This window comes from Oncorhynchus tshawytscha, linkage group LG03 (genome assembly GCF_018296145.1).
Source record: "Oncorhynchus tshawytscha isolate Ot180627B linkage group LG03, Otsh_v2.0, whole genome shotgun sequence".
Lineage (NCBI taxonomy): Eukaryota > Metazoa > Chordata > Actinopteri > Salmoniformes > Salmonidae > Oncorhynchus > Oncorhynchus tshawytscha.
This window is the reverse complement of record NC_056431.1, coordinates 36,196,089-36,212,968: the sequence shown is the minus strand read 5'-3', so window position 1 is coordinate 36,212,968 and position 16,880 is coordinate 36,196,089. Positions and strand designations below refer to the sequence as shown.

The window sequence follows — 16,880 nt, the reverse complement described above, 5'->3', positions numbered from 1 at the left end:
ATCGATTATATGTAACACAGGACGAGCTAGAAAAACTAGTACTATCATTAACCATGTGTAGTTAACTAGTTATTATGTTAAGATTGATTGTTTTTTATAAGATACGGTAAATGCTAAGTAGCACCCTACCTTGGCTCCTTGCTGCACTCGCATAACAGGTATTCAGCCTGCCACGCAGTCTCCTCGTGGAGTGCAATGTAATCGGCCATGATCGGTGTCCAAAAATACCGTTTACCGATTGTTTCGGAAATTTGAAATCGGCCTTAATTAATCGGCCATTCCGATTAATCGGCCAACCTCTAGTTACAACCTACATTTAAAATGTATTAAATTGATATTTGTGTATCACTGTCTTGTCACGCCCTGACCTGGGAGAGCCTTTTTATGTCTCTATTTTGGTTTGGTCAGGGTGTGATTTGGGTGGGCATTCTATGTTTTGTTTTCTATGATTCTTTTCTTTTGGGCCAGGTATGGTTCTCAATCAGGGACAGCTGTCTATTGTTGTCTCTGATTGGGAATCATACTTAGGTAGCCCTTTTTCCCTCCTTCAGTGTGGGTACGTGACTGTTGTTAGTGGCACTATAGCCCTGTAAGCTTCACAGGAGTTTCTTCATTTCTTCGTTTCTTGTTTTGTTGGCGACATTTACAATAAAAAAGAAAATGTACGTTGACCACGCTGCACCTTGGTCCACTTCTTTCGATGGCGGTGACAGCCCTACACACAATAGTACATAATGTCAAAGTAGAATAGTTTTTTTAATGTTACAAATTAATTAAACAATGAAAACAACCCCTTTCTTATGGCAAGCCTAAATAAGTTAAGAAGTCAAAATCTGCTTAAAAGGTTGCATAATAATTTGCATGGACTCTGATACACCTGTTCTGAAAGGCCCCAGAGTTTGCAACACCACTACGCAAGGAGCACCACCAAGCAAGCGGCACCATGAAGACCAATGAGCTCTCCAAACAGGTCAGAGACAAAATTGTGGAGAAGTACAGATCAGGGTTGGGTTATAGAAAAATATCCGAAACTTAGAACATCGCACAGAGCACCATTAAATCCGTTGTAAAAAATGGAAAGAATATGGCACCAAAACAAACCTGCCAAGAGTGGGCCGCCCACCAAAATTCACAGACCAGGCAAGGAGGACATTAATCAGAGGCAACCAAAAGACCAAAGATAACCAAAGCTCCACAGCGGAGATTGGAGTATCTGTCCATAGGACCACTTTAAGCCGTACACTCCACAGAGCTGGGCTTTACGGAAGAGCGGGCAGAAAAAAGGCATTGCTTAAAGAAAATAATAAGCAAACACATTTGGTGTTTGCCAAAAGGCATGTGGGAGACTCCCTAAACATATGGAAGAAGGTACTCTGGTTAGATTAGACTCAAATGTAGCTTTTTGGACATCCAGGAAAACGCTTTGTCTGGCGCAAACCCAACACCTCGCATCACCAAGAGAACATCATCCCCACAGAGAAGCATGGTGGTGGCAACATCATGCTGTGGGATGTTTTTCTTCGGCAGGGACTGGGAAACTGGAATTTAAGGAATGATTTAAGAATTTAAGGAATGATCAATGGCTCTAAATACAGGGAAATTATTGAGGGAATCCTGTTTCAGTCTTCCAGAGATTTGAGACTGGAAAGCAGGTTCACCTTCCAGCAGGACAATGACCCTAAGCAGACTCTTAAAGCAACCCTCGAGTAGTTTAAGAGGAACATTTAAATGTCTTGGAATGGCCTAGTCAAAGCCCAGACCTCAATCCAATTGATAATCTGTGGTATATCTTTAATATTCCTGTACACCAGCAGAACCCATCCAACTTGAAGGAACTGGAGCAGTTTTGCCTTGAAGAATGGGCAAAAATCCCAGTGGCTAGATGTGCCAGGATAATAGAGACTTAGTTTTGACTTAAATCTGCTTGAATATCTATAGCAAGACTTGAAAATAATTGTCTCGCAATGACCAACAACCAATTTGACAGAGCTTGAATAATTTATAAAATAACAATGGGCAAATATTGCACAATCCAGGTGTGCAAAGCTCTTAGAGATTTACACAGAAAGACAGCTGTTATCGCTGCCAAAGGTGATTCTAACGTGTTGATTTAGGTGTGTGAATACTAATATAAATGACATATTTCTGTATTTCATTTTCAATATGTTTTCACTTTGTCATGAAGAGGTATTGTGTGTAGATGGGTGAGAAAAAAATATTTTATTACATTTTGAATTCAGGCGGTAACACAACAAAAGGTGGAATAAGTCAAGGGGTATGAATACTTTCTGAAGTCACTGTAATTCACGTAAATGTAGGCCACTTGTGAGGAGAATGATTTCCACCTCTATCCTCTGAGCTTGGGCAACTGATTCTCACATTCAATGTTTTTTACAATAGTGTTTGCTAATAAAATGCAATATAAACTCTGACTGTATCAACAGAGTCTCACCAGCTTGTGTAAATATCTGTAAACTTTACCACTTGTTAAACCAATGACTCCATATTCACAGAGTTAGTTTTGTTTATCACTTTTAATTCCACAGTGTCTTACGTCTATAGGGTAACAGTTCAGATGCAATATAATTTGGGATCTAACTATGAACAAAACAAAATATCTTTAATCTTTCCATCTCTTCTGCCTATCCAAGCACCATGCAGGCCTTCCAGAATATCAAAATAATACGATGTCATCATCTTCGCCAAATTATTTTCTCACTCATTCTCTGATCATGTACATTATCCAAGCACAATCAATGAATTAATCACACCAGGGACACACAATCCTTTGTTCATTGTAGAAGGCTATAATGAAAAATACAATGCATTTCTAGCTTTGCAATAAAAAATATTTTAATTGTAATGCCAATCAGCCACAGACTTGGTGTTGAAAACATGTATTCATTAAATCATCAGTTTAAATAGACCATGACGAGGAAAACATCTTCCATTAAGTCAAGCTGCTATTTAGGGTACGGTGTTTTGCGTCATTGAGGAATACCGTTCATGTTCATAATGTACTTGTCACTTGTTACATTTTCATTTACTAATTGTATGGGTGTGGGAGGGGTAGGGTTGGGAGGGGTGAAAGCTCAGACACAGCCCCCTAAGAGGATCATGTGGGTTTGAGTGCGGAGACACCTAATCTTCATCATCAACAACGCATTCATCTTCACCAACACAATCACTGAATTCGACAATTTGGCTAAGCCGAGAGAGAGACTCCATTGATAAATCACATCACAGTTACAAAGTCTACAGCCTACAAAACAAAACAGTTGAATACTAGTGAAAGTAGTTCTAGGAAGCCATTAATAAGATAGACTTTCAGGATGTAAAAAAGGCAACCCTATCCAGACTAAAATAAGTCTCAAGTCCATTACAGAGAACCGAGGAATTCAAACCGGGGTTGATAAACGACAGAGCGTTGACCAAATTACCTACAGCGGCCCAGTAATAGTTTAGAAACCAGGAATGCGTCCCAAATGGCACCCTATTCCCTATATAGTGTACAAAAGTAGTGCACTACATAGGGAATTGGATGCCATTTGGGATTCAGCCCATCATTCTTCACTGGCTGAGGAAATGGGACATAAAATGCAGGATAGCATCTTTAGTCATATGCTCCCAAGATTACCATCCCAACCTGTAACTCTGGCAACATATTGAATGTTGGCTTTAAGCATTCAGATCTCTCAGTTCACAGTTTTCAGTTGATGCTCTGCATGCATTTACACTCAAATGTGTAATTTAGAACATTCTTGCTAAAAACACTATTCCTGTGCCTATTTGCTTATCCATTAAAATTTGATGTGTGGTAATAGGCAACCTGATGGGTAAAAGGAATGGGGATTTGGAGACTGTTTATCTCAAGTAGGCCTACATTCATATTACTGCTTATGAAGAAAATTAGTTCAAGGGAATATAGGTCCTAGTGTATGGATTAAAGAAAATAATTCATTCTCATCACAATCATTTAGCATTACAGGCTAAATAACAGTGATAATTGCACAGTGCAAAATATGTGGATATAGGCTAATGCTTGCACTTACTTATTGCTCTCAAATGTGGCGAAGGGTTGAGGCTATTTTCGGTTTCAAACATGGAAATGCGAAAGAACAAATCTACGTCGGCACAGACAGATGATTTACAAAGGCAGGAAGGCACGCAGGCATGCTTTACAGCCTACCGCCCATGGTTTTATCGGTTTGGCACCAAAAAGGGAAAACAAGTTTACTCCGGGCTATAAAAAAGCGGTAAGGTTCATATTCTCAAGAACTCTAGGTAACGGAACAGCACGTGGGAGATAAAAAGAAAATGCTATACATACAGTTGAAGTCGGAAGTTTACATACTCTTAGGTTGGAGTCATTAAAACTACTTTTTCAACCACTCCACACATTTCTTGTTAACAAAATATAGTTTTGGCAAGTCGGTTAGGACATCATGTGTTCAAGAGCACTCTTTCTAATCTCTTGTGTAAACAAAAGGGGAAATCAGGTCACGGCCAGTAGTTAAATCCATGGTTGGTAATACATCTAAAAAGCCCTGTTTGAAAGGTTGTGGGAGGCAGGCATTCGGGATAAGGCCTAGCAATGTATTACCTTGTTTCGATTAGATGTTATTGGGGCTGACTCGTCACATACCGTACAGTGCTTTCCCGAAAGAATTCACAGCCCTAAACCTTTTCCACATTTTGGTACGTTACAGCTAGAGGTCGCCCGATTATGATTTTTCGACGCCGATACCGATTATTGGAGGACCCAAAAAAAAGGATACCGATCAAATCGGCCTATTTCTATTTTTTGTAATAATGACAAGTACAACAATACTGAACGAACACTTGTATTTCAACTTAATATAATACATCAATAAAATCAATTTAGCCTCAAATAAATAATGAAACATGTTCAATTTGGTTTAAATAATGCAAAAACAAAGTATTGGAGAAGTAAAAGTGCAATATGTGCAATGAAATAAAGCTAATGTTTAAGTTCCTTGCTCAGAACACATGAAAGCTGGTGGTCTTTAATATTCCTGTACACCAGGGGAAACCATCCAACTTGAAGGAACTGGAGCAGTTTTGCCTTGAAGAATGGGCAAAAATCCCAGTGGCTAGATGTGCCAGGCTTATAGAGACTTAGTTTTGACTTAAATCTGCTTGAATATCTACAGCAAGACTTGAAAATAATTGTCTCGCAATGACCAACAACCAATTTGACAGAGCTTGAATAATTTATAAAATAACAATGGGCAAATATTGCACAATCCAGGTGTGCAAAGCTCTTAGAGATTTACACAGAAAGACAGCTGTTATCGCTGCCAAAGGTGATTCTAATGTGTTGATTTAGGTGTGTGAATACTAATATAAATGACATGTTTCTGTATTTAATTTTCAATATGTTTTCACTTTGTCATGAAGAGGTATTGTGTGTAGATGGGTGAGAAAAAAAATATTTTATTAAATTTTGAATTCAGGCGGTAACACAACAAAAGGTGGAATAAGTCAAAGGGTATGAATACTTTCTGAAGTCACTGTAATTCACGTAAATGTAGGCCACTTGTGAGGAGAATGATTTCCACCTCTATCCTCTGAGCTTGGGCAACTGATTCTCACATTCAATGTTTTTTACAATAGTGTTTGCTAATAAAATGCAATATAAACTCTGACTGTATCAACAGAGTCTCACCAGCTTGTGTAAATATCTGTAAACTTTACCACTTGTTAAACCAATGACTCCATATTCTCAGAGTTAGTTTTGTTTATCACTTTTAATTCCACAGTGTCTTACGTCTATAGGGTAACAGTTCAGATGCAATATAATTTGGGATCTAACTATGAACAAAACAAAAGATCTTTAATCTTTCCATCTCTTCTGCCTATCCAAGCACCATGCAGGCCTTCCAGAATATCAAAATAATACGATGTCATCATCTTCGCCAAATTATTCTCTCTCTCATTCTCTGATCATGTACATTATCCAAGCACAATCAATGAATTAATCACACCAGGGACACACAATCCTTTGTTCATTGTAGAAGGCTATAATGAAAAATACAATGCATTTCTAGCTTTGCAATAAAAATTATTTTAATTGTAATGCCAATCAGCCACAGACTTGGTGTTGAAAACATGTATTCATTAAATCATCAGTTTAAATAGACCATGACGAGAAAAACATCTTCCATTAAGTCAAGCTACTATTTAGGGGTTCAGTGTTTTGCGTCATTGAGGATTACCGTTCATGTTCATAATGTACTTGTCACTTGTTACATTTTCATTTACTAATTGTATGGGTGTGGGAGGGGTAGGGTTGGGAGGGGTGAAAGCTCAGACACAGCCCCCTAAGAGGATCATGTGGGTTTGAGTGTGGAGCCACTGAATCTTCATCATCAACAACACAATCACTGAATTCGACAATTTGGCTAAGCCGAGAGAGAGACACCAATGATAAATCACATCACAGTTACAAAGTTTACAGCCAGCAAAACAAAACAGTTGTAAAAATAGCAACCCTATCCAGACTAAAATAAGTCTCAAATCCATTACAGAGAACCGAGGGATGCAAACCAGGGTTGATAAACGACAGAGCGTTGACCAAATTACCTACAGCAGCCCAGTAATAGTTTAGAAACCAGGGATGCGTCCCATCATTCTTCACTGGCTGAGGAAATGGGACATAAAATGCAGGATAGCATCTTTAGTCATATGTTCCCAAGATTACCATCCCAACCTGTAACTCTGGCAACATATTGAATGTTGGCTTTAAGCATTCAGATCTCTCAGTTTTCAGTTGATGCTCTGCATGCATTTACACTCAAATGTGTAATTTAGAACATTCTTGCTAAAAACACAATTCCTGTGCCTATTTGCTTATCCATTAAAATTTGATGTGTGGTAATAGGCAACCTGATGGGTAAAAGGAATGGGGATTTGGAGAGTGTTTATCTCAAGTAGGCCTACATTCATATTACTGCTTATGAAGGAAATTAGTTCAAGGGAATATAGGTCCTAGTGTATGGATTAAAGAAAATATTTCATTCTCATCACAATCATTTAGCATTTTATGTAGGCTACAGGCTAAATAACAGTGATAATTGCACAGTGCAAAATACGTGGATATAGGCTAATGCTTGCACTTACTTATTTTAGGTTTCAAACATGGAAATGCGACAGAACAAATCTACGTCGGCAGACAGATGATTTACAAAGGCAGGAAGGCACGCAGGCATGCTTTACAGCCTCCCGCCCATGGTTTTATCAGTTTGGCACCGAAAAGGGAAAAACAAGTTTACTCTGGGCTATAAAAAAGCGGTAATGTTCATATTCTCAAGAACTCTAGGTAACGGAACAGCACGTGGGAGATAAAAAGAAAATGCTATACATACAGTTGAAGTCGGAAGTTTACATACTCTTAGGTTGGAGTCATTAAAACTAGTTTTTCAACCACTCCACACATTTCTTGTTAATTAACAAACTATAGTTTTAGCAAGTCGGTTAGGACATCTACTTTGTACATGACACAAGTAATTTTTCCAACAATTGTTGAAAGACAGATTAATTTCACTTATAATTCCCTGTTTCACAATTCCAGTGGGTCAGAAGTTTATATACACTAAGTTGACTGTGCCTTTAAACAGCTTGGAAAATTCCAGAAATTATGTCATGGCTTTAGAAGCTTCTGATAAGCTAATTGACATAATTTGATGTGTACCAGTGGATGTATTTCAACTCCTACCTTCAAACTCTGTGAGTCTTTGCTTGACACCATGGGAAAATCAAAAGAAATCAGGCAAGACCTCAGATAAATATGTGTAGAATTCCACAAGTCTGGTTCATCCTCAGGAGCAATTTCCAAACGCAGGAATGTACCACGTTCATCTGTACAAACAATAGTAAGCAAGTATATACACCATGGGACCACGCAGCCGTAACACAGCTCAGGAAGGAGACACGTTCTATCTCCTAGAGATGAACGCACTTTGGTGCGAAAAGTGCAAATCAATCCCAGAACAACAGCAAAGGACCTTGTGAAGATGCTGGAGGAAACAGGTACAATATAATCGATATCCACAGTAAAACAAGTCCTATATCGACATAACCTGAAAGGCTGCTCAGCAAGGAAGAAGCCACTGCCTCTAAACTGCCATAAAAAAAAGCCAGACGACGATTTGCAACTGCACATGTGGACAAAGATTGACGATTTGGAGAAATGTCCTCTGGTCTGATGAAACAAAAATAGAACTGTTTGGCCATAATGACCATGGTTATGTTTGGAGGAAAAAAGAAAACCATCCCAACAGTGAAGCACTGGGGTGGCAGCATTATGTTGTTGGGGTGCTTTGCTGCAGAAGGGACTGGTGCACTTCACAAAATAAATGGCATCATGAGGTAGGAAACATTATCAGGATATATTGAAGAAACATCTCAAGACATCAATCAGGAAGTAAAAGCTTGTTTACAAATGGGTCTTCCAAATGGACAATTACCCCAAGCATACTTCCAAAGTTGTGGCAAAATGGCGCAAGGAGGCCTACAAACCTGACTCAGTTACACCAGCTCTGTTAGGAGGAATGGGCCAAAATTCACCCAACTTATTGTGAGAAGCTTGTGGAAGAGTACCCGAAACATTTGACCCAAGTTAAACAATTTAAAGGCAATGCTACCGTATACTAATACAGTGTTTGTTTACTTCTGACCCACTGGGAATGTGATGAAAGAAATAAAAGATGAAATAAATCATTCTCTCTATTATTTTGACATTTCACATTCTTAAAATAAAGTGGTGATCCTAACTGACCTAAAACAGGGAATTGTTTTGAGGATTAAATGTCAGGAATTGCGAAAAACTGAGATTAAATGTGTTTCGCTAAGGTGTATGTAAACTTGCGATAGATACCTGACATGTCCTCAACTGGCAGCTTCATTAAATACTACCCGCAAAACACCCATCTCAACATCAACAGTGAAGAGGCGACTCCGGGATGCTGGCCTTCTAGGCTGAGTTCCTCTGTCCAATGTCTGTGTTACTTTGCCCATATTAATATTTTCTTTTTTTGCCAGTCTGAGATATGGCTTTTTCTTTGCAACTCTGCCTAGAAGGCCAGCATCCCAGAGTCGCCTCTTCACTGTTGAAGTTTAGACTGGTGTTCTGTGGGTACTATTTAATGAAGCTGCCAGTTGAGGACTTGTGAGGTGTCTGTTTCTCAAACTAGACACTCTAAAGTACTTGTCCTCTTACTCAGTTGTGCACCGGGGCCTCCCACTCCTCTTTCTATTCTGGTTAGAGCTAGATTGCGATGTTCTGTGAAGGGAGTAGTACACAACGTTGTACGAGATCTTCAGTTTCTTGGCAATTTCTCACAATTTCTCGCATACTGATGCTCCAGATACTCAACTAGTCCAAAGAAGGCCAGTTTTATTGCTTCTTTCATCAGAACAACAGTTTTCAGCTGTGTTAACATAATTGCAAAAGGGTTTTCTAATGATCAATTAGCAATTTAAAATGATCAACTTGGATTAGCTAACACAACATGACATTGGAACACAGGAGTGATGGTTGCTGATAATGGGCCTCTGCACACCTATGTAGATATTCCATAAAAAAAATCTGCATTTTCCAGCTACAGTAGTCATTTACAACATTAACAATGTCTACACTGTATTTCTGATCAAATTAATGTTATTTTAATGGACAAAAAATGTGCTTTACTTTCAAAAACAAGGAAACGTCTAAGTGACCCCAAACTTTTGAACGGTAGTGTCGATACAGAACCAGTCAAAAGTTTGGACACGCCTACTTATTCCAAGATTTTTCTTAATTTTTACTATTTTCTACATTGTAGAATGATAGTGAGGACATCAAAACTATTAAATAACACATGGAAACATGTAGAAAACAAAAAAGTGTTCAAGAAATCTAAATATATTTTAGATTCTTCCAAGTAGCAAACATTTGCCTTGATGACAGCTTTGAACACTTTTGGCATTCTCCCAACCAGATTCATGTGGTAGTCACCTGGAATTCATTTCAATTAACAAGCGTGCCTTGTTAAAAGTGAAATTGTGGAATGTATTTCCTTAATGCGTTTGAGACAATCAGTTGTGTTGTGACAAGGTAGGTGTGGTAGGTAGGGGTGGTATACAGAAGATAGCCCTATTTGGTAAAAGACCAACTCCATATTATGGCAGAAACAGCTCAAATAAGCAAAGAGAAATGACAGTCTATCATTACTTTAAGACATGAAAGTCAGTCAATACGGAACATTTCAAGAACTTTGACAGTTTCTTAAAGTGCAGTCGCAAAATCCATCAAGCGCTATGATGAAACTGGCTCTCATAAGGACCGCCAAAGGAAAGGAAGACCCAGAGTTACCTCTGCTGCAGAGGATAAGTTAAGTTACCAGCCCAAAGAAATGCCTTATAGAGTTCAAGTAACAGACACATCAATATCAACTGTTCAGAGGAGACTAAGTGAATCAGGCCATCATGGTCGAATTGTTGCAAAGAAACCACTACTAAAGGACACCAATAAGAAGAAGAGACTTGCTTGGGCCAAGAAACTTGAGCAATGGACATTAGACCGGTGGAAATCTATCCTTTTGCCTGATGAGATCAAATTTGAAATTTTTCGTTCCAACTGTCAGTGATTTATTTAAAATTCAAGGCATACTTAACCTGCAGGGATACCACAGCATTCTGCAGCGATACACCAACCCATCTGGTTTGAGTTTAGTGGGACTATCATTTTTTTTTAACAGGACAATGGCCCAACACACCTTCAGGCTGTGTAAGAGCTATTTGACCATGAAGTAGAGCGATGGAGTGCTGCATCAGATGACCTGGCCTCCACAATCACCCAACCTCAACCCAATTGAAATGGCTTTGGATGAGTTGGACCGCAGAGTGAAGCAAAAGCAGCCAACAAGTGCTCAGCATGTGTGGGGACTCCTTCAAGACCGTTGGAAAAGCATTCCAGTTGATGTTTGAGAGAATGCCAAGAGTGTGCAAAGCTGTCATCAAGGCAAAGGGTGGCTACTTTGAAGAATGTCAAATATAAAATATATTTTGACTTGTTTAAACACTTTTTGGTTACTACATGATTCCATATGTGTTATTTTATAGTTTTGAGGTCTTCACTATTATTCTACAGTGTAGAAAATAGTAAAAAATAAAGAAAAACCCTTTAATGAGTAGGTGTTCTAAAACTTTTGACTGGTACTGTATATATAATACACTGAGTGTACAAAACATTAATAACACCTTCCTAATATTTATTTTCACGGACGTCTATTGGGTGGTGGACCATTCTTGATACACATGGGAAACTGTTGAGTGTGAAAATCTCAGCAGCATTGCAGTTCTTGACACAAACCTGTGCGCCTGGCACCTACTCAGCATCTGACCATAAGGCGCTACAGAGGGTAGTGCGAACGGCCAAATGGGGCCAAATTCCTGCCATTTATTAGGCAGTGTCAGAGGAAAGCCCAAAAAATTGTCAGAGACTTCAGTCACCCAAGTTATAGACTGTTTTCTCTGCTACCACATGGCAAGCGGTACCGGAGGGCCAAGTCTAGGATCAAAGGAATCCTCAACAGCTTCTACCCCCCCCCCCTTGTACACTGCTGCTACTCGCTGTTTGTTTGTTACCTTTGCATAGTCACTTCGCCCCCACCTACATATACAGATTACCTCAACTAGCCTGTACCCCTGACTCGGTACCGGTGCCCCCCGTACATAGCCTCAGTATTATAATTCTTATTGTGTTACTTTTTATTTTAGCCTACTTGGTAAATATTTTCTTCTTCTTGAACTGCACTGTTGGTTAACGGCTTGTAAGTAAGCATTTCACGGGAAAGTCTACACTTGTATTCGGCGCATGTGGCAAATAAAGTTTAATTTGACATATATAATCCATGTCTCAATTGTCTCAAGGCTTAAAAATCTTTCTTAAAACTGTCTTCCCCCTCCACCTACACTGATTGAAGTGGATTTAACAAGTGACATCAATAAGGATTCATAGCTTTCACCTGGACTCACCTGGTCAGTCTATGTCATGGAAAGAACAGTTTTTCATAATGTTTTATACACTCAGTGTATGTATATACACTGAGAATATCTAACAATAATATATTATATTCTAGTAAAATAGGCAATATGAATGGTTTGTAGCAGCCTATGGTGGAAAAATGCATAGTTGTGTGTGTGTGTTATCGGTAAAATAATATCGTTGGTGTCACATTTCCTTCCAATTGCTCACAAGATTAATGAGTTATTAGCATAACATGAATCAATAAAACTTGTAGACATTTATATAAATGTCTAGCAGGATTTCAGACCACTGTAGACTCGGGAGTCTTAAATATCAACTAGAATGTGGCACTTGAATTCCTCAAGTAATGAACCGATGCTGAGAAATAATAGAAATGAAACATTGACAACGACTAATAATAACAATAGACCTATAATAATAATAATAATAACATGTTCATAATAATAGCCAATTTAGGCTAATTAATGAATTAAGCAAAACATATAAATATTTCATTTCATGTACATTTGCATCATTGTACCATTTTAGAAAATGTTGATTAGCATAATTTGTTTATTAATGAATGTATGTGTAGGTTTTCGATGAGAAAACCATAGACTATTGTAATATAGGGGGAAATGAAATTCCCGAGATCTCAAGGGCTGATGACCACCTCACTTCTCGGCAATTTGGAAGAATGTTTTCTCTAAAACACAAACGATGCTATTTGCAGATAGTGTCCTCGATCATTTATTAGCTTTCCAGCCCAAATTCCCATATGCATGCGGACAAGCGTATTACCATTGCTACCGTTACAGTCGCGCTGCGCACTAAGGTGCACACCTGGAACAGACAGAAAATATATAATAATAATGTAGCCTAAATAAATGCCTCCGATTTATCGGTGTTCTCACCAGAGCAGTTCCAGCCGGTAGGCGTCTGACAGTCGCTCAGGGAAGACGGGAAAGCGCAAAGTTGCTCTACAGGTAAAGTGGCGAGAAACGAAACAACGGTGATCCAGACCCAATCTCCCACTGTCCGGCTCCACTGGTTCGGGCGTCGGGGCTCCGCCGCCACCGACAGACCCATCTCAGTTCAGCGGCGTTCCCCGACTACACAAGCGAGCTGGGCAGAAGTGGTAGACACGCACCAACAACTCCGGTCCAGACGTTGGCTGTTTCAGAGGGGCGCTCAGTGACAAAGAAAGGGACATTTTCCGTGCAAGAAAGCGAGCCCCATGAAGTGATGAATCAACGGGTTCCGCCCGATCCAAGGTGGTGCAGCTACAATATGAAGGGGGTTGGGGGAGTGGGGCGATGGAGGGTGTAGGATAGTGTTGGGGGGGGGAGTTAGCCAGGTAAATCAGCGTAAGAAGACGGGCAGGAAGAGGAACGATGTTCACCCATGAGGATAGAAAATAACAAATTAAAAAAAGGGGTGGGTGGAAGGAAGAAATAGAAACAAAGAATGTTTATATCCCACGGTTTCGAAACGGCGACGTCCTAGTAATATCCATAAATGCCACGGGCTTAAATGAGTGGTCGGCTAGTTGTGTTCAGACGCTCAGTGAGTCCGTCAGTTGCGCTCGCCTCATCTCTCTATATCTGGAATCCGCGTTGCGCGCACCAGCAGCAGGTTAGAAGTCTGGGTATGATCACGTGGTGTTACATGCGAAAGAGGGGGAGTGGGTCTCGGTAATTATACAACGCTGATTGGAGGAGAGAGAGAGCGAGATAGAGAGAGAGAGAGAGAGATAGAGAAAGGCTTGTGGTTTCTTTCCGACCCACACAACCTACTGGGCAATAACTGGTTGGATCAACCTTGTTTTAAGTCATTTTAACCCCCAAAATATATGTGAAGACGTTGAATCAGTCTGGAAAACTGATTGGAATTGCAGAAACATATAAACGTAAGGACATTTAGTATTTTTTTTAACCAATGTTTTACCTAAATCCAATGACATGTTGAAATGGTTTCTTGATTTCACGTGAAATTTAGGTTAGTTGACAGCTCAACCAAATGTACATAAAAACTACAAGTTAAACTGACGGGAATGGTCAGTCTCTGTTTAATGCTTGGCCTTGTAATGAGCGGGATTCGGCTTTAGTTACAGCTGAACCGTGCAGGTTTAGAATAGATGCACTTGCAATGTAATTGGTCACTAGCATTTAAAAACAGGCTGGATAAATCGATTCGTCCAGCAGGGGATAATAATATTGCTCTGCTTTGAAATAATGTGGACTCCTTCACTGAGTTGCCTGTCCCACAGCATGCCAAAATACCTAAATATTATCATAGCGTGATACACAGCGCCGACCCAGTAATGTTGGACACAAAGGCACTGTTATTTTTACCGCTTCTTTTTACAACATTGGAGCCCATGCATTGGGAAGCCCTAGCTTGTAGGTCTAGTCTAATGGCACAAACAGGCCACTGTTTTCGTGGCCAAATGTGGTGTCAAAATTCAGTCAAACATCTTTGACCTCGTGATGGTGCTTGTAGTTCCATTTCTCCTTTTTATTTTCAGTAGTATAAGCCAACTATTCATTGCTTGGGTGGGATAACATATCTTAACTCCATCATACAAATAAAAGGATAACCAAGTAATACAAATAATTGATTTAACCTACAATTGCTTTGACTTTGTTGCAGTTATTTATTGGACTTATAGATAATAAGCATTTGCATTTCCTGTCTTTAAAAGTGATATGACCTTAATAACAAACCACTCAAACATAGTATATATGAAGCCTTTATAGTACACTGTACCTATGACATAATAGCCTAAACACCAATTTATCAGTGTCCTCCAATGGCATGCTAGGTTGTTTTTTTTCAATCAGGTATTCACAAACAAATAACACAACACTGTAAAGGAGTAACAGGCGGCTCGGCTCGGTGGCAAGTAAAATGATGTATTTCATATTAAGGTACACCTACTGTAATAAATACAGTATCAAAGCAAATACTGTGTAATGACCCACAGTAAAAGTGTAAAATATACTGTATAATTGTATTGTTTAAAAAAAAGAGTAAATGCTACCGGAATCGTGAATAAACGAGTTAATGGATTAGTTCCATTCGTTGAAGAGAGTTGTCAGGCGTGTGCGTACTTGAGGTAAAGTCAGGTGCAGGAGAGCAGAGAATTGTGAACAGGCGCACACTTTATTACGGCAGGAAAGATATACAGACGGACGCAGCTGCGTCAAAAACCTCCTCCAGCCAACAAGGCAAAGTGTATAGCACTCACAATAGTCACACAACATAAATGTATAACAATACAAATAAGCTTCGTGAAAACACACGGAAAATAACAAATGCTTAGCCTAGTGCGTACAACACATAACACACAAATAATTTCACACAAAGACATGAGAGCGAACAGAGGAATAAATACATGTAGTGTGATTGGGGAATGCATACCAGGTGTGAATGGAACAAGACAAAACAAATGGATAATAGAAAAATGTCGCGGCGATGGCTAGAAAGCCAGTGACTTCGACCGCCGAACGCCGCCCGAACATGTAGAGGGGCTGACTTCGGCGGAAGTCATGACAACTGCTTTGTATTTCACTGTATTTTACTGTAATTACATGGGATTGGTGCAAGCAGGTTGCCTGCTAGATAAAGTGTTTACAAACATTACAGCATATTAATTAATATTTGGTGTTTTATATCACTTGAACTTCTAGACACCTTAACAAAAGGCTTCCAAACTGGCAGTGACTACAGGGCAAAACAGACCAAAAGGATATGGTAAAATGCTCAACAGTTTAAGGTTTGAAATTGGCTGCCACTCCAATCTGTCCCCTATGCATTTTACATTGATAGGGCCCTATAACCTCATAGGAGTTAAATTGGTACAGCATTCTCACTCACAGGTGCAAAAATATAACCTCTTACAAGGCACACCTCAAAATATGTTAATGAGACAGAAACAACAATACCATGGACCCACTGGTGATCAAATGTTTTTTGCCGCTCTAAAAATATGGTACAATACTGTTTTCTGTGGGGTTGAATTACAGTGCCATTCGAAATAGTTGAAATTATTTGCCCACAAACAACATTTTGCCACAATGCACCATGATTTACAGTATGATGCTGTAAAACAAGTATTTTACTGTTAATAATACAAAGAAAAATCTTATCATTTACAGTTTCCCATTGCAGTTTAGTGTTCAAACCAAGGACACATTCCCCCACTCATACAAACTCGAATGCTCGTTCATCCATAAATATTATGTTTCTCTCGCAGCAAGGGTGAGGTATTATGAGGACACCATTAGCTACATGTAAACAATCATTTTATGCTAAATAGGTTGTTCTGTAAACAGGCAGTGAGTACATAACCATCTGAGTGCACATGGAAGCATATAAGGGAGTTGGCCTTGTTTGTCTGTGTGTGCATGTGTGCTTAAATCCCTCTTAACCCTTGAACAAATGTAGCCTGATGAGTGATGACTCACACTAAATTCTTCCTCTGCTCTGTCATTCACTACATACTTTAGTCTGAGACTGCCATGATTGAAGTCATTTGTGGTGACGAGGGGCATGGGGGGCATTGTACAAAATAAAGTAATCAGTGATTTGATCGTCTCTAACCAAAGCCAATGATGAATTTTCAAACCACCGCTTTACCCAAATGTGTTCTAGCTCTGGCCCAACCCTTTGGATTCTGGACCAATCATACTTCCCCAAATGTGTTCGCATTCGGTGAAGGGTCGGGGAGGTACTCCGATCAAGACTCATTCAGGAGAAGAAACTAACATTTGTGGGCCTTGTGTAACGTTTGGCCGAGTCTGGGTAGCCAGACAAGAACATACAGTGTGTGTGTGCATGTCAGAGA

The 16,880-nt window shown here is 39.4% G+C and overlaps 1 protein-coding gene across 1 annotated transcript in view; it reads right to left on the bottom strand.

The window, feature by feature from the left end:
- Positions 1 to 13,649, bottom strand: part of LOC112234839 (tomoregulin-2) — a 179,071-nt gene extending 165,422 nt beyond the window's left edge. The window contains exon 1 of the mRNA XM_024403150.2: positions 12,946 to 13,649. Coding sequence (XP_024258918.1) covers positions 12,946 to 13,120 — 175 coding nt within the window. The 5' untranslated portion in view covers positions 13,121 to 13,649. The remainder of the gene's footprint in view (positions 1 to 12,945) is intronic.
- Between the last annotated feature and the right edge of the window lie 3,231 nt (positions 13,650 to 16,880).